This window comes from Orussus abietinus, unplaced genomic scaffold (genome assembly GCF_000612105.2).
Source record: "Orussus abietinus isolate OABI.00-Male unplaced genomic scaffold, Oabi_2.0 scaffold13, whole genome shotgun sequence".
Taxonomy (NCBI): domain Eukaryota; kingdom Metazoa; phylum Arthropoda; class Insecta; order Hymenoptera; family Orussidae; genus Orussus; species Orussus abietinus.
In genome coordinates, this window is record NW_019394887.1 from 390987 (window position 1) to 408561 (window position 17575).

At 41.2% G+C, this 17575-nt stretch overlaps 3 protein-coding genes across 6 annotated transcripts; 2 read left to right on the forward strand and 1 right to left on the reverse strand.

The window, feature by feature from the left end:
- Positions 1–137: 137 nt before the first annotated feature.
- LOC105697512 (rRNA-processing protein UTP23 homolog) lies at positions 138–1342 on the forward strand. Its single transcript, XM_012420874.2, has 3 exons — positions 138–282; positions 571–794; positions 860–1342. The coding sequence occupies exons 1-3, from the start codon at positions 163–165 to the stop codon at positions 1272–1274; spliced, it is 759 nt and encodes a 252-aa protein (XP_012276297.1). The 5' UTR covers positions 138–162; the 3' UTR covers positions 1275–1342.
- A 111-nt stretch (positions 1343–1453) lies between these two features.
- On the reverse strand, positions 1454–7475 carry LOC105697438 (enhancer of mRNA-decapping protein 4). Its single transcript, XM_012420762.2, has 11 exons — positions 7385–7475; positions 7214–7288; positions 6674–6879; positions 6228–6610; positions 5847–6118; positions 5313–5756; positions 4325–5174; positions 3890–4253; positions 3615–3822; positions 3134–3427; positions 1454–3016 (listed from the first exon to the last, which is right to left on the reverse strand). The coding sequence occupies exons 2-11, from the start codon at positions 7264–7266 to the stop codon at positions 2827–2829; spliced, it is 3264 nt and encodes a 1087-aa protein (XP_012276185.1). The 5' UTR covers positions 7267–7288; positions 7385–7475; the 3' UTR covers positions 1454–2826.
- A 187-nt stretch (positions 7476–7662) lies between these two features.
- LOC105697448 (atypical kinase COQ8B, mitochondrial) lies at positions 7663–12180 on the forward strand. 4 transcript variants are annotated; one of them, XM_012420790.2, is made up of 12 exons: positions 7663–7798; positions 8368–8570; positions 8741–9196; positions 9556–9775; positions 9879–10003; positions 10098–10182; positions 10240–10355; positions 10496–10658; positions 10831–11033; positions 11120–11272; positions 11364–11464; positions 11545–11719. In XM_012420790.2, the coding sequence occupies exons 2-12, from the start codon at positions 8379–8381 to the stop codon at positions 11717–11719; spliced, it is 1989 nt and encodes a 662-aa protein (XP_012276213.1). In that variant the 5' UTR covers positions 7663–7798; positions 8368–8378. The 4 variants fall into 4 exon arrangements, with proteins under 4 accessions (XP_012276213.1, XP_012276204.1, XP_012276198.1 ...); XM_012420781.2 differs by lacking the exon at positions 7663–7798 and adding an exon at positions 7819–7945; XM_012420775.2 differs by lacking the exon at positions 7663–7798 and adding an exon at positions 8029–8178.
- The last annotated feature ends 5395 nt before the right edge of the window (positions 12181–17575 follow it).

Consider the following 17575-nt stretch of genomic DNA (forward strand, 5'->3'; position numbering starts at 1 on the left):
AAATTTCTTCTGTAGGATGTCTGGAGAATTGAAAATTCGCGCACAAGTTATAACTCGATCTCTTGGCGGCCATCTTAGAACATGCGCAGTAGAGCGTTATGCCATCCGAGTGGTTTCGTTAATTCTTTCATATACCATTTTGGGGAGAGTAAATCATAAATAATGAAAATTTCGAGGTTGAAGAAGGTTCAGAAGAACTTGAATTTTTACACGAACAACTATAAATTTCGACAACCGTACCAGGTTTTGGTGGACGGCACGTTTTCCTTCGCCGCTTTGGAGGTTAGATTTACACTAGTTGCATACGATTGCATGGCTCGAAACGTTAATTACTTTTAAATTAATGCAGTATTTAGAACGATAGTATTTTAGAGGTAAAAAATGTTTAACGAAGCCCTTACATTGTTAAGATCTCGATCTGCTTTGTAATGTAGTTTGACAGGTGGCACTTGACAACACACGTTTTCTTGACAAATCGGTTGTTTACACTGGTAACACTGTTTGTTAGAAAGAAAAATTCTCTAGACTCTACACTGTAAAATCTTGGATGAAAAATAAATTGACTTTCAGAATAAATTCAACATAAAGGACCAGCTTCCTAAGTATTTCCAAGCAGAGGTGAAGTTGTTAACTACGCAATGTGTCATCCTAGAAACGGAGAAGTTAGGGTCGAAGGTCTTTGGAGCAATGCTGATAATAAAGCAATTTCCGGTGCATAAATGTGGCCATGAAAAGAACCCGACATCAGGTTCCAAGTGCTTATTGTCGATGTTAAAGGTGGACAATCCTTCAAGGTAGAAGAATGGAATTAATTGCTGTTAATTTACATACAGTCGATAGAATGAATTTTGCATTGCAGATACCTAATTGCCACGCAAGACCGTGAGCTTCAAGATCGCGTGAGACAGATATCGGGCGTTCCACTTATTTATCTGCATGGGAAAGCACCCACTTTGGAACCTCCATCTCGAGTGACTAAAGAACACGCGGAGAAAGTTAGACAAGGCGTCGGGATGAATTCTTTCCAAGATGAAATTATCAAGAGTCTAAAAGTTCAGTCCGGATTAACAAAGGCCGACCCGCAACCTAAGAAAAAGAAGAAGATCAAAGGCCCTAATCCCCTGAGTTGCAAGAAAAAACAGAAAAAGACACTTGTCAGTCTAAGCACTATCAAAGAAAGTGGAAAAATCAGGAAACGAAAGAAGGTCAAAATTCCAGCACACGTGAAGGAGGTTCTGAAATCCGAACTGCCGAAAGCAGTTAAGACCAGCTAGAGATGTAAATACACGGACATCCATTTGTAAATATTGCAGATATTACTAAATGACTTATCTTAACAAGATTCGGCAATTATTTTCTCTCCCCAACTCTTCGAAACATAATTTCGTCATTTCCCAAAGTTCCGTCATGGCAAATAACTTTTATATAATTGAGGACAGTACGACCAGCCGAGTATACGAAACGACTTTATTATTTATAATACAAGGTCTCAATTGATAAGAATAAAATATTCGCTCTACTTTGACTGCTCTCGAGGGTACCCATTGTTTGTCAGATTCGGAGCTGAGTTCTGTCGTTCGCGTTGAGCATTGCGTGAAGTAACGAAAACAAAGGAAGGAAACGAAAATACTTGCTCGTCGTACTGCAAGACGATAATAGGAATTATTAAAAATATCCGTGAGATTCCAAAAACTTCGATTTCCGGATTCGCGGTGGAAAACATGCCGACGTGTACGTCGTCGTCGTGGTCTTTTCATCTTTTTCTTTTTAACCGGCATTTGGCCATCTGATCGGACATGCTCCGAAAAGAAAAGAAAAAAACAGAGTTCTCTCATTTCTCGTCGAGACTGACTTGCCTCGAAACGTTACTTATTGTTATGAAAAAATATATCTCGAAATCATTAAGCTAAATAAAAAACGAACTAACGATTGCGCGAGCGAGCGGGCAAGCGTATTCCACGTATATAACTTCCCTTTCGATCAACAGTATCTCACTACTGTATATTCTGACTTTTCAGCGAAACGATCCTCAATGGCCTAAAGCTAGAACCGTCAACGAGAACACTGAATTCTTCGGGATTAGGAACTTCCACATGGAGGCCAATAAAACAATAAAAGTCATTCACCTTCGGTGTAGAGACATCCACGATCGAACAGAGCCGGGCAGTACGGATAACATTTTATCACTTAACATCCCATCGATCATGAATAAAGATGCTTGGTCTGGGTTTAAACGGATGAGAATTTGCATCTCGAATACTGCACTTGACAAAACGATGGGGGATCACTTTACCGAGTGAATAGTGGCGGTTTAATTAAATGAAACTAAATCAGATGAAATGCTTCGCAGTGTTAGACGTAACCAATAATGCCCGTCTCTGCTGGTGGGAGGGGAAAAAAAAATACACACCCCGAAGAGGAAGATTCAATACTCGGCGTACACCGATTTACACGTGAAAATTTAACCCCAGAGTAGAGTACGTGTGCGCGAACACACTTGTGGCAGGACTCAACGTAGAAGATAAAAAAATGAGAAAAAAAAAGGAGCGAAATAACGTACGCTTTCATTTCAAGTATTAGCGAATGCTTCAGTATATGTACATGCATAAGTCACATATGTCGTGGAGGAGAATACCTACGAAGCATTTGTTAATACTGGGAGCAAAAACGGTCAGCGTTCGTCATCGATAAGATCTAATATTACCAGCGCTTGACGAGTCGCCTGGCGAATATTGCTTCGCGTTGAAAAATCCAGTCGTTCGGCGACTACGGGGAATCGTTTAGCCTTAAGTCTAAAATCTAAATAGGCTTTCTTCGTCCGCCCGATCAGGGATGCTGGCTCAGCAGAGCCCCGGTCGCCATTGCGAGCATCTTCATTCGACGAGCCGACCGATGGGTCGGATTCGCCGCGACGAAAGTGGCTAATTGGTTCTGAAGGGTCATCAGAACGTTGCCCATGTGCTCTCGGGTCACCGGGTCCTCGGGGTCTAGGTTTAAAATCGCCTCTTCCAGCCACCTGAAAACATTTCTTTGATAACCGTCGATCGGGGGGAATCATACATAGTTTCCTCTGTGTGAACGTTCACACCTACGAGAGCTGGAAACTCCAAAAATAAATTTGCTAAGTAGTCACCTGTGCTTCAATTCAGTACGATGCCCTAGGTCAGCGGAGAGCTGCTGAACGAGGGAGAGGATCACAGGCTGTTGCAGCAGACATCGCTGACCTTGGCCCTGGGGACCAACGGGGCAGGAGAAGACGCGAGAGGGTTCGATCCTCTCGCAGACCAGGACGACGAGGCCGAGGTCGCTGGCACTAAGGGCCTGCTGGAAAGCAGCATTTAGTTGGCCTCGTTGAAGAAGAGACAGGACGCGAGCTTGCGCGTCTGCAGCTGCCGGGACAGGTATCCCAGGTGTGGTGGCTCTGGATCTAAAAATCCGACCGTTCGAATTAAATTTCCTCGTAACGTTTTAAACATGATCCCATGCAGGGTTTAGACAAATATGAGAAAAAGTAGAAAAACAAGCTATTAGAACCTCTCGTTAACGAGATACATTGTAAGCTCTGTAAGCTGGAGAAAAAGAAGCGAGGAGTCCAATTCCCTTCGTTCACTCACCGTGCACCGGTGATCTCAGACAAGTGTTGACTGAGATGTTCCCTCATGGTGTCTCGAATGGTCCTTAGGGTGCTTTCCTGTAGAGCAGACAAGCCCCTGGCAAGCTCCGTCTGTAACTCTTCGCGAACGGACGCTGCCAGAGCCTCGCTTTGCTGCTCGTTTCGTCGCTGACACTGCTTCTCCGTCATGAGGTCAACATTTTGGAGATCTAAAAGCATATATCCGTGATAACAATCGGGTCGCAGACGAGCGATTGGAGTTGTTCTTGATCTTACATTCTCGCGTGCCCCTGGTGAAGACATCCTGAACTTGCTTGAAGATGCTCTGACAAGCTCTCTCCATCCCAGGTAACAGAACGTTCGAGAAGACCTCCTTGAAGGCGACTTCTGCGGCAGGCTTCACGGCGTTTGCCGCCACCAGGGCCAAAGTATCCCTGACGTGGGCGCCGTTGATAAGCTTCATCATGTTCTCCTTCAGGAGGTCGTCCGTTCTGGAGACGTTCTCTTTTAGGAGCTCGTCCACCCGAGTTACGTGCATCATCAGCTGGTGCTTCATGGGCTCCAAGGCGTTCCCTACGACGGCTGGCAAACTGGAGTCGATCTGCTCCTTGATGGTCGACTCGAGCGAAGTCAGTACCTCCTGTTGAGAAAAGTCAACATTAACTAGGTTGTTTACTATACTGTAATTTATCGTTATGAGCCATGCACTACCTGCTGGCGAGCCAACTGTCCATGAAGAGTCTGCTCCAAGGTAGCACTTTGCTGCTGCGAAGCCCTAGCTAGAGCGGATTCGACCCTCGTGGAAACAGGAGTTTCCTGGCGCAGTCTCGTCACTTCGGCTCGTAGTTCTTTGATCTCCTGCCGATGGTCCTGGATAGTTTCCAAAATAATATCCAATTTGTTGGTCAGAGCGGTAACCTGGTCGTTGGTAGTCTGCCAAGTGGTGTCCATGCCATCGACCACGGAGGTGGACTTCTCTTTGGAGAATTTCCGCTCCTCGTTGTCCTCCTCTTCAGCGAATTCTTCGGGCATGGCATGCACGCTGACGTCCTTGAGGAGGACCATCGGGATGTTGGGCCAGCCCTCGTCGGTTGCGGAGTTGGTCTCCGGCTTGTGTTCCTCTTCGGTCTCAGGATCAGCGAGGGACAGAATCTCTCTGACCTCCCTCGAAGGACTGCTTCCTCCGCTGGCAGGTGCTTGTTCCTCCAACTCGCTGGTTGCCAGCGGTGCATCGGTTGCATTCAGAGCCTGCACCGCTTGGGTCAAGGAGGGACTAGCAGCCAAAACTGTCCCCAACTCCGGACTACCAGGGTTCGAATCCAGCGTACTGTTCTCTTTCTTCGCTGGGGAACTGAATGCATCCGGAGTCATGAGGTTCAGACCTGCGCTGTGGTTGGTAGCAGCTTCTATCGTAGCAGAGACTGACCGATCCTCTTCTCCGTTCTCACAGGTTATTCCATTGTGATTCACCGTGCCGATGTCTGGAAGGTCTTCGGAATAGTCCAGCGAGTCATGAGTCAAGGTATCCATCAAACAGCCTCCGCTCTCCTGCGCTGCAGGTCTGAAAGTGAAGTTTCAATTAAAATGGCCGCCAAAAAAATTCTAAAGTAGAGTAGATCTAATCTTGTACTTATTTCTTTTGTTTCCAATGGGGAAGGAATAGATACTTCAAAAGTTTTTCCAAGATGTGTAGATCTACCTGAACGTTATGTGACATTCCTGCAGAGATTTAGGCTGCACTAGATACATCCGAATTACAAGCTGATCGTCTAGTTCCTCATCCCCTGGGCACAGGTCTTCGAGAGATGCTCCAGTGGGGCGAACCCTTCGCTGACCAGCATCCACTATTCCGAAACTCAGAATTGGATAGGGGAGCAGGAATTCAGAAATTGTTGAGACACAGGCCAAGGCCTCTCCAGTGTCCTTTGACAGGCTCAGTATGTACAGAATCTTGTTATAAATGTCGGACAGCAAGAGGTATCCTGCACTCAGATCTAAACCTGCTTTTAAAACAGGAGTTTTCCCGGTGGTTGGGGAAGGTGCAAACTTAATTGTCTGAAGACAGGTCCACAATTCGCAGGACCAAACCTTCAATTCGGAATTGTTGTCACATCCTGTCACGGCGAACCTCCAAAATTGTGCACTGTGTAGGAGGAATGTTATCGATTACATATCTGATAAAAGTATCGATCCACTGACTTAATTATAGAAATTTTCTTGTCACGATACTGACTCAGGCTGATAACTTTTGTGATCATCCAGAAAGAACAAGGAAGAGATTGGTCGCCCACCATGTGGCCTCCACTGATGCAAACAGCGGATCTGTTGCTGCTCTCCATGATGCGCATTACCGTTCATGTAAACTTGAAAGAATTTCACTTCTCCATCAAGACTCGCCGTAGCAAGGGCAGTACCATCGGGACTGAAAGTAGCTTCAACGATGGTACCCGAATGCTGATTAATCTCTAACATGCCACCACATTCTTTTACAGCAGGATCTGTTATCTGAAAATAGTCAAAGAAATGGAGAATTAGTATATTTGCACACATTATATTCTTACAGGAGCTCATGCCTACAGGTTGATATAATATGTGGCTATAACTATCCCGATACCTTTAACGGTCCAGGTCCAAGTCTTCCCGCGACATGTGCAACTGACCACAGCTCAGCTTTGGCTCCTCGTGTTAAGACTAGTAATTTTGACTCATCGCCATCCGATGGATCCTCCTCAGGGATATAAGGACACCAAATCACTCGATTACTTGTTAACGACACATCGTCTGCATCTACTTGCAATACTAGCGAGCACTTCAATTCAGCCGGCGTCGACACGATGGTGTGTACGAACAAACTTCCTGAGTAATCCACACATGCTAACATGGCAAGAGCAACGTGAGCAAATGCCAGGTCTTGTATCGCACCTCGCATTCCTCTCAGTAATGCTCTCTGTTCCATATCTCTGTACACTACCCGAACAACTCCAGTACCGGCTCCCGCTGTGAAGACGTATTTTTAAGTTCACTAGTTCATCAGATTATTCATCACCTGCTTTGGATTACCTTTAATTCCATATGCCAGATATTTCCCTGACATGTGTACTGCCAATAGTTGACCAGTGTAAAAATGATGTTCCCAAGTGAAATCTACTATATTTTTCAATTTCACTTTCGAACTCCCATGATCATGACCTCCAGGCGATGGAATGACCGTTACATCGGTGCTAAACAATTCTACCGAATGCTGGTCCTCCTGTCCAGTGAATTCCCTGAAGAAAAGGTGTAACTAATCATAACCTTAAAAATGTTGCTAACTCTAATAAATGATTATTTAGTATGAACTCGTACAATTATTATTTCAATGATTTCTTGATGAGTTCATAGTCAAAAATATAATCAACGAAATAAAACGCTAAATATATCATGGAAAAGAAATGATAATGAAAAATAAAAATAGTTAATAAACTAAAGTTAACCAAGATTTCATAAATGGCATCAACGTAATCTAACAAAAATGTTCTCCGATGAGTCTCGTCGAGGACACGACCGATCTTTTGGAGTCTCACGATCGGTACAAAATGTGCAGCTTTTTAATTCACTTACACAGTCTGAGGATATTGAAAATTCCTCATGTTGTCTTCCTCCGTTTTAATCATGCTGCCCAGCTCTCGACGGCTCCTGCAAGTAAAAGAGAGCATGGCAAGGTGAACCCTCAAGATGAAGGGCCCGATTCTAACCTCAACCGGCGGCACGCCTCTTTACCGGGTGAATTACCTTTTACATCAATACACCTCGAGAGCTTTTCGCCTTCCTAATTGATGATCCAGATCCCCTGAATAACTCAACGAAGCATCATTGCGGCGATTCGCGGGTTCGATCTAAATTTTATCCGGAATTACGAGACGGTCAAAGTGTCAGGCGGCAATCACCCACTTGTCAGAAAACGGCCGGAAGTTGCCGAAAGTCGGGACGTCCCGTCGAGGCGCTAACCTGCACACGACCTGAAACGGAATGCGTTCTTTCGCCTCTTGAACACTTTCAAACCTCGACGTGACGTACCTCGTCGAAACGGCAACTTTATGGAAATTTAAAGGGCTTACGAAAGAGATTAACGTTCAAAGTGGAGAATCGAAAGAATTCGTCTTCGTCCATCTACAGACGCCATTAGCGGTAGCAGTGACGTCAGAGGTAAGGCCATTTTGCGGCCAGTTTCAGAACTGCTTACTTGATGCGATTCAAAACTTATCATGTCTGATGATAAGTTACCAGACATGGTTAAATGTTGAGTGTAAATGTAAAATTTGTAATATATCTAATTTTTGCTAATAATAATAGGTAAGGTTTTTAATTAAATGTATCTTTAGTAAGTTAGTTAATAAATTGTGGCTGTATGTGTATATACACTCGAGTTAAAGTACATAACCTCCCTTATATAACTTCAAGGTCTAGGTTATTTTAGGTGTTTGAGTATCTTCCAAATGTGTTGAATTAGTCTCACATGCGTTCTAAATAATGTGGCGTGTGTTATTCTAGCTGTCAGTTGAGGCAGGATTAGTTTTAAGCATTAGGTATTCATAAATATGTGTTTCGTAAAGTATGTAAGAACCATGCGAGCCTCCGAAACACATGTTACTGTATTTGTATATTAATCTACTTTTTTCATTCAATAACAGTGAATGAATGACGTGTTCTAATGTTATTAAGTTTTTTTAGATGTTTTCAAAATTATGTATCATTAAAAAGGTTTTTTTCTCTAGGGAAATTTAAAATGTCCCGGCCATGGCTGTCGGACTTTCTTGGTGTTGTTCGCGGGGCACAAACTGTGGCCAGTGCTGTTGTAAAACATCAGGAGGAATGTATAAGACGAACTGTCGATCGGTCCAGTTTAAAAGTTTTGGCAGAAGAGAACTTGCAAAAAATGGGAAAGAAGTGGAGCAACATAGATCCAAGTAAGGTTCCCGTAAGTTTCATGAATAATTATAATTGTTGATATGAAAGTACATGACTAAATTGTATTTTCTGTAAGGTATGAGTTCCGTGAAAATTGACAACATGCTTTATTAATAATGGAGCATGTGTCTTCCGAGTGTTACATTTTATTACATTGTAAATATATTTACGAATCTTTAGGCCGATTTAGTGTCAGAATTTAAAGAAACTATTGGACGTCTCTCGGTAGTCGAGAAAGGTATTTCTCAATATGCAAAAGTTAGGAGCAATGAAGTTCTAGGAGTCCCTGAAAAACGCAACTATGAAAGAAAAGTCGACGGCACAGTGTTACGTACAGTTAATCCTGCCAAGGACCCAGTTGAAGTATCTGCAGAAGATTTAGAAGAAATAACACCAAGAAAGTTCTCAAGTGTAAAGGAAAAGATTGAGGTGATCACGAAGGATGAAAAGAAGGTGCCGAAAATACAACTCTCTAAAAAGGAAAAAGAGATTCTTAGAAAATTAGAACTTGAACATGAACGCAAAATGAATGTAAAAAAGACGACAAAAAGTACAGAGAAAAATGAAGAAAAGAAGGGAACATCAAAGGTGGAAGAAAATCCAATTAGCAAACCATCTTTTAAACCTAGACAATCTGTGAGTAAAATATAAGATTATATATGAATTTAGACCCTGTTTATAATCGAATGATTTGATTAAAAGAATATATTTATATTGAAATCTAAAACATGTATATTTTGCATTTGTAATAAATGAATTAATATAATATATGAGTAAAAGAGTTTTGCATAAATGAAAATATGTGTTGCGTATAAGGAATAGTTGAATAAATATTTAAATTAATGATTACAATTTAAGTTCTATTTTTTAATGTTACATTGGTAACAAATTATTGTTCATACAATAAAATAATTCAAGTGATAATATTGGCAATAGTATACCGTTTAAGATTCAACAAAATGTGGCTAAATAAGCTTTTGTGAATTGTGTGAAAGCTGTCATCAAGTGCTCGAGAGAGCAAGGTACCATCGACAAGAATTCAGAGAATGGTGAGCTTCGGCACTCTTGGCGTAGGCCTTGGTCTTGGCACTCTGGCAGAGTATACACGTAGAACTTTTGGCCTTCGTGACCTACGCCCTGGTGAAAGTTTAGATAGTGTCTTTCTATCGAAAGCAAATGCTGAGAGAATTGTATCAACTATGTGCAAAGTCAGAGGTAATTAAACATTAATAATTTCTATACTCAACTTGTGTTTTCTATGAAACACATGCTTCTGTAAAAAATTAATTTGTCGATACGAGTGTATTCATTTTTATAGGTGCTGCTTTAAAAATTGGCCAAATTTTGAGTATCCAAGACAACTCCATTATAAGTCCGGAATTACAAAAAGCCTTCGAACGAGTAAGACAGAGTGCCGACTTTATGCCAACTTGGCAGGTTCATGTAAGTTTTTCGAATTACACAAAATCCTTATTATTTCAAGGATTGACATAAGAATATTTATATAATAAAATATAATTATTTTAATTTCTTACAGAAAGTTTTGGCTAGCGAGCTAGGTCACGACTGGAGAAAGAAAGTAGCCAATTTTGAAGAGAAGCCATTTGCTGCTGCTTCAATTGGTATGATAAAACATCTTCTTTTTGAATTATTAATGAATATTATGTTATTCATTTCAGGACAAGTGCATCATGCAACGACACTTGATGGCCGTAGCGTGGCAATGAAAATCCAATATCCAGGAGTAGCGCAAGGAATCCAAAGTGACATCGAGAACTTAGTTGGAGTGATGAAGGTGAACAAGTGCCAAAAGCAATGAAAGAAGTTATTCCTAAATTTTATACAAGTTTTGGGACTAATGTTTTAGTAATTTGACATTGTTGTAACGAGGCTTTTTCTATTGGAGTAGTGATTGCTAAGTATATTTTTACCTAGGTGTGGAACATCTTCCCAAAGGGAATGTTTATTGATAATCTAGTGGAAGTAGCAAAGAAGGAACTTGCATGGGAAGTAGATTATCGAAGAGAAGCGGAGTGTTCGAAGAAGTATTCAGACCTTGTAGCACCATATCCGGAGTACTACGTACCAAAAGTTATAGGTAAAGACGTCCAATTAAATTCGATTTAAGTTGCTAAAATGAGTTTTGTCCCTACCGAGAGAAAGAAAACAATAATATTGCAAATCAATTTCGACTATTTCTATAAATTCATTTCTTGTCTTTTTTCATAAGTAGAATTATTTAGTGTTCTAATGATTTTGCTTTGATCTAGATGAACTATGTACAAAACAAGTTTTCACTACGGAACTGATCGATGGCATTCCTGTTGACAAATGTACAAATATGGATATGGAGACCCGGGAACACATTGGTAAATTGGTCATGAAACTTTGCCTGAAGGAACTATTTGTGTTTCAATACATGCAAACTGATCCAAACTGGTCCAACTTTTTTTATAACCCTGAGACTAGACAGGTGCAGTCAGAACTCTTATTTATAAACAGATAAATTAATAACTTAGTAAGAGCATTATATGTAATAATGCTATATTTTACATTTAGTTGATATTGCTTGACTTTGGTGCTTGCCGAAGTTATGATAAGACATTCATGGATAAGTACATTGAAATAATCAATGCAGCTAGTCAAGGTGATCGTAATAAGGTCCTTGTGTTATCCAGAGAAATGGGATTTCTTACCGGCTATGAATCAAAGGTAACAAATTGTTTTTAAATTGCCTTATATTATTCATATGTTTAATAATAACAACTTCAGTTTAACATTTTTATTAATTACCTATCGACAGCTTATGGAACAAACACATGTCGATGCTGTCATGATTTTGGGGCAAGTATTCAGTGGAAAACAGAATTTCTATGACTTTGGAGCACAGAACGTAACTAAGAGGTATGATTACAAATTTTTCGAATGACATCTGTGATTGAAGTTTTTAACCATTCACTTATGTAATCTGGAATTTTTTGCAGAATACAAACGCTGGTACCGACAATAATATATCATAGACTTTGTCCGCCTCCGGAGGAAATTTACAGTTTGAATCGAAAACTTTCTGGAGTATTTCTACTCTGCGCCAAGTTTAAAATTAGGATCAACTGTCGAGACATGTTTCGAGAGATATATAACAATTATCAATTTGATTAATTGACTGCATAATGGTGAAATGATCTCCATTATTTTTAATGTAAAAGCGTGTGAATGATAGTACAATTGCTTGAACAAGAACCTGTGAGATTGTTAATAATTCTCTTTTTAATGCAGTGCTAACTCTTAAATATCAGTTTCTTTTTCAAGGCTTTGACAACAGATATATCTTATTTTTAACACTTTTATTTCAGCTTTGATAGATTTTTCATCAGTTCTGTTTCTTTACAAACGGTGGAATTTTTTGGTTTCATTTTCTTCTTTCCATCACCCTTTCGTATAATGTCATAATGCAATAATTGAATACATTAAGTAGTGATAAAATGGATTTTTTCTACCCCTTAAATATTAAGATGTATGATGTTAGAAAACTCATGGCTATTCATATTTAGTGAAACCTTCATTCTGATGCTGTACACAACATGCTGATAGGTAATACAACTGATGTTTACAATTTGGTATTCCTTGTTAGAAATGCAACATGTATAGATCAGTTTGGTCCCTTGTAATATTTTTAAGTCATAATTATAAAAAAACTTTATTTTAATGGTTGCAGGGGTCACGTGACGATTTCAGCGTTCGCCGCAAGATGGCGGCAGTAGCGTCTCATACGCGCTTGTACGCGTTTGTACGCGCTCGCGGAACGGTGAAAAAAGGGAAAAAGCGGTGAAATCCAAAGAAAGGTATAAATTCGTGAAATGGTCAACTTGCTGCAGGTCTACATTTAGATAACCGTGAGTACGTGCCCATTATTACTAATCAGTTGTAACAACGTGTCATCGCGATTCAACGAGAGACGGAGGTTACACGCGTTGCTCGACTTTGAATTCCAGCGATTTCTCGATTCCCGATTATCCCCTGAATTTAGCACGAAATTCTCGAACAATCTCGAAGCCTGATTAAATAATTATCCACGATTCTTTTCGCCTGTAAAATGGTTAAAAACTCGAGAAAGCCTGTTACCTGTGTCTCTTCTTCCGACATAACCTCGTTCGCAGTCATAACCTCGTTCTTTGTTTCTATTACTTGTTGACTTCTGCAAAGTAGTCGAGACGTGTGCGACGATGCACGTGCTATATTATGCAGCTACACGCGTTTACGCACTTTTCATACATGCCTTTTGTTTAATTCTTGGTAAATGACGCTGTTTTGTAAAAGTTATTGCAACGCCAATTGTAGGATGCGTACATAAATAACTGATAGCGAGTGAAATTGTTTATTAAATATTGTCAGGTACGATGCAAACAGTTGGAAGGTTTGCATCTCGATTCAGAAAATTGGAGATAAAATTATAGTAAATGAATAAATGTCAGACTAATGTACTGTACATTACATCGATCGACAAAAGTATTTTTAAATACTTTTGTTTTAAATTAAATACTTTTGTGCAGTTGAAAGCGATTCTCGATAGGAGACAAAAGTCTAAAAAAATTGAAAAATCGAACAAAGAAAATCATGCGGATATTTATGAAATTTATTTTTTTTTATTTTTAAAGCGAACACCATTTTTTTCGGGAGCGGGGAATCATGGGGTGAAAAAAGCTCTCCAACATTCGCAGTAATTTCTTTTAATCCCGTCGCACCCCCCGCCGCCTAATTTCCATCCTCCGACGTTACCCCCACCGAGGTCCAGCCTCTATTGATTGCTCTACCGCACTACTGCCCTACTTTTATACCGGCCCCCTTCCCTCCCCGCTTTATATCCTGAACGCAACCCTTCAACCCCCACCACCTCTCCTCTCGTTGCAACTTCCCAGCGCTTCCTCCCCTCTTCCCTTCGTCCTTTGTGTACAGAGGTCCTGCAACGAGAGAACGAAAGGACTTGCACCGAGGTGCAATCTGCACAAAGACAAAGTCTCTTGGCTAATGAGAAAATTCCCGGATAATCCAGTCGAACGAAAATAACGACGCGACCCGGGACTACGGGATTGTTATCGTTCAACAAAGTGCTCTCATTAATGTAAATCCATTGGGCTGGGGATTAAGGTCGCGCAATTTTGTGAGGTTTTTTTTCTCTTTCTTCTAGTTTAACGAAACGAACGAAAAATTCATGGGCGACCGTGAAATAAAAGCGATCGATTTGCATTGGCAAATCGAAAGGTCGTGATCGTCCATTCCGAGGAATGGCTGATAATTCTTTCTCGAACCCTTGTAACGACTACCGTCGATTAAACGATTTATCAGAAATTCTCTACACTCGGCCAAGCCGCTTCGGGTGATTCCGTGAAATTAGCATGATTCATTCCGAACTTCCGTCCGAAAGAACATGGCGTGCTCTAGAGTCGCATTGCGTGCCTCGAATCAAGGTTATACACGAACTGGGTTATTTCTGAATCCTGAACCATCGGCTTGGTCTATCCCTTCGTTACGAATTCGGTACATCTTTCTCTTTAAACCTCCCTCGATTTTTAACATATTTATAATCACCCGTTTCTTAATTAAAATACCGAGGCAAGCGAGTCGGGATGAAGTCAGCCAGAATTAATTCCCAAAAATGGGATGTCGTAAAGAGCTGTAAATAAGACCCAAAAAAAAAAAAGTACTTTTAAGAGGATAAGACATAAGCTTTATATATTACGGTCGTCTTAAGTCCCTCCGTATTTTTCGGCGTTATTACGAAGCAGCTTAAATAAAATGTTCGGGAGTATTAAAACTCATGATTCAACCCCTTTATGATTTAATGGGCGGTCGGAATTGATTGATTTAAATTACGCGCGTGTTTTTTAGTACCCCTGTACGGTGGAATAATCACGCCAGGAGCGTGACTCACTTTCGAGTCAGCCAACGCTTCTCTACAGGCAGTGACGAAGCCGCGTTATAGTCAGCCATTAGGGACATAATACTCTGGGCATGTTTTCAGTGGCCGGGTTTTCACGGCACGTAATTTGGGGTATAATCATTGCCACGTGGTAGAAACTTACCCAGAATTGAAGATCGTTCGATCGTGATTTCCTTAAAGCTTGGGCTTTGAAGGTTAACCGTTAAAGTCAAAGTCGGTGATGTCACGACCAAAGAGATATTCTTTCGAATTTTTTTCGCGATAAGTAAACGATTAATAATTAGATGGGAGATGGAATGTCGGTCAAGCGGATAGAGCGGATTTCGGCGAATCGCGAAATTGCTATCGTTGCTCCCTAATGAGCCGGCCGAAGGCCAAGGCCACGGGTTTGACGTAAACCGGGATAGTCAACGAAGGCCAAGGTCGCCTTATCAATTCGGAGCATTCCGACCCTTGCGACCGACCCCAAGGTCCTTCCTCGAGAACACGTGGCGGCTTCCGCAGGATAAGACACCCTTCCGCGATTAATGTATACGAGGCGTCGCTCGGTGTCAAATGATTCACAAGCTACCCATCGTCATTGAACATTTAAATTGATAAATAATTTACGCCTACAAGAATTCGTTGGGTCGATAGGATGATAGAAAATTGAACTCTATATTTTTACAGGATATGGCAATACATTTTTGTATTTATTTTAGGATATGCAAGGCTCGATACAAAATTCCAGATAATATATTTTTATCGTGACATTAGGGTATCAATGGAATTAGTACTGCCAGCTGTCACGCAATTAATGTATGTTAATGAGTAATCTAAATACGAATTCGATCGCTTTCTCGCGTCACGGGTCTCGTTGCGTGGACGGTTCCCTTTAAAGTCAGCAGCCTTTGACCGTGAAACTGGAGCACGTATAGATTACTTGGCTTGAGTCAGAGGTGAAAAACCGATCGATTGGCGAGGGTGAATTTCTTCGTAGTTGAGCCGTATCCAAATTTGCGATCGATCGACCGTCTGTATCGGTTGTTTGGGGTCAAGAAGCCAACAGGTTAAAAATTGGCATAAAGCCTGTCGGAATTAACGAGGCCTCGTGACGTCATTGCACTTGGCCACGTGCTCTTGACAGAACCAATAATCGCCGGCTCCACTTTTCCCTCCAGGCATTTTTTAATCCCGTGTCGGTAAATTGAGAAAAATGGTCTCGGCGAGTAAAATCATTCCCCACCTTGCAATATGTCTACGAGTAAATTCGGGGATTTTGTTTTACGTGACTTTGACATTTAGATTTTTTAATATTTAACTATTAGCCATTAAGTACATTAACGTTAGCACTTTGAAATCTTAACGCGACGTTTTCTTCGGTAAATCGTGTCGTTGCACTTGTCTTCTATAATGCAATATCCATTTCTTGTACCGTCGGTAGGGCGAGTGGTAAAGTCCGAGGACTGGGACTAAAGTCTTTTGCATATTTCATGACCGATCCGATGTTCCGTATGATTATTGGAAAATTACCTTTCTACGATCATACCGACCCCGAGGGTGTAACCCTCACTATTGTCAATTCTATTCCGTGAATTCATGTACTTAACCCATTTAGTGCCGAACAATGATATTTCCTTGATTTATGATATTTTGCTCGAACAAAATAATTATTTCCTCTCGGTTTTAGTTTAATTGCGTTACCAAAACTGGGCGTGGTAAATTGCTATGAGGTCTGGAGTTATGGGAAATATTTAAAAAGATATTCCAAGACTTCCAGGGGGACATTTATAGGTAAAGGAAACGATGTAGGATTTTCCTTCGCCAGTTTCGCCCGCGGTCGTTAAATCTGTCCGGATATAAATTCAAATATACCTGCCCGATTGGATATATTGATTTTCGAGAGGCTCTCATGTAGGTCACGTTCGAAATCCTAAATTAATGCCGGCGAAACCCCCAGATTTTCGATATATCCCGCGAATGGATTTACGGTGAATTTTAACCCGCTTTAACGATAAACGAAATGATATATACCATAAGAAGGAATGATTAAATTTTTACTCGATATCATTCCACGTTTATCTCCCGAAGCTGGCGCGATTATATGTCGCAGAAGTTTCGATAGGCGTGGCTTAACGTTTTACTCAGTCATAGGGCATAGAAGTGAGGTAGATGTTCCTTAGCCGGTCACTGTGAAATTCAGTACGCCGTGAATAATGGAGCAACATCGTGGCAAAGTTCACGTCGGTACCCTCGCCTATAAGTATGACTGCTATGAACTCTCCGAGTTGGTTTCGATGCCGCCATATTGCGAGGTAGAAGTCGTCCCTTCGTTAAACCTCGCCGTCTCTACGGACGTTTGCAGTTGGATATAGAGTACCGTCCTGAAGTCGGCAGTACCATCGAGTGGCTCTCAATTTGATCGGCTGAGCACCGCAGCCTCGCTCCTCAAAGGGTACCAATAAATAATTCCTCTACGAAGTCACGTACTCGTCACTTTACGGTAGGATGTTTGAAGTTGCTCGAGTAATCAAATCTCATTGCAGCTGATCTTCGGAGATAATTTTCCAGACCTGATGAGCGACATTAAGGTGACGTGAAAGGGGCATTCTATATTTTTTTTTTTTGCATTAGGTCGAGGAACAAGTTCCCACCGTTTTTACCTTTTCGCTCTCCTTCGTACACCCTAGATTTCCTTGAGAATTCCCAATTCGTTTTAGGTAACATCTCGCCCAGGGAATTGTTAACTTCTCCTCGAAGTTCCTAAGTGTAGCAGTCGATCCAAACACTCCATTATTAACCGGGAGCCTAGAAAGCTGAGGAACTTTCCACGAATCGTGAGATTTGTAAAAACAAATATGATTATTTGAACGACGTGACGTTGGCGGACGTTCTATTTTCTTTTTCTTTTTTTTCCTCTTCTTCGTCGGCCCCGTTGGGGAATCACCGCGACCGGAATTTTCTCGAGAAATATTATTTGCGCGCGTTATTTCGGGCTTGTGCAGGCCTACCAACATTGACGGTTCGAAATCGCCTGTTCCTTCATTGATGCTGGCGTCAGAACTCCTCTTGACGTACTTTTTTGGCAGCGATCCAAA

Coding starts and splice junctions, on each gene's coding strand:
- LOC105697512 (XM_012420874.2), top strand. CDS start 163: ATGAAAATTTCGAGGTTGAAGAAGGTTCAGAAGAACTTGAATTTTTAC. Junction 283..570: donor TTTCCTTCGCCGCTTTGGAG/GTTAGATTTACA, acceptor ATTGACTTTCAG/AATAAATTCAACATAAAGGA. Junction 795..859: donor AAGGTGGACAATCCTTCAAG/GTAGAAGAATGG, acceptor TTTGCATTGCAG/ATACCTAATTGCCACGCAAG.
- LOC105697438 (XM_012420762.2), bottom strand. CDS start 7,266: ATGATTAAAACGGAGGAAGACAACATGAGGAATTTTCAATATCCTCAG. Junction 6,119..6,227: donor TTGGACCTGGACCGTTAAAG/GTATCGGGATAG, acceptor GACTATTTTCAG/ATAACAGATCCTGCTGTAAA. Junction 3,017..3,133: donor CGTACTGAATTGAAGCACAG/GTGACTACTTAG, acceptor AAATGTTTTCAG/GTGGCTGGAAGAGGCGATTT.
- LOC105697448 (XM_012420790.2), top strand. CDS start 8,379: ATGTCCCGGCCATGGCTGTCGGACTTTCTTGGTGTTGTTCGCGGGGCA. Junction 9,197..9,555: donor CTTTTAAACCTAGACAATCT/GTGAGTAAAATA, acceptor ATTGTGTGAAAG/CTGTCATCAAGTGCTCGAGA. Junction 10,183..10,239: donor ATTTGCTGCTGCTTCAATTG/GTATGATAAAAC, acceptor TATTCATTTCAG/GACAAGTGCATCATGCAACG.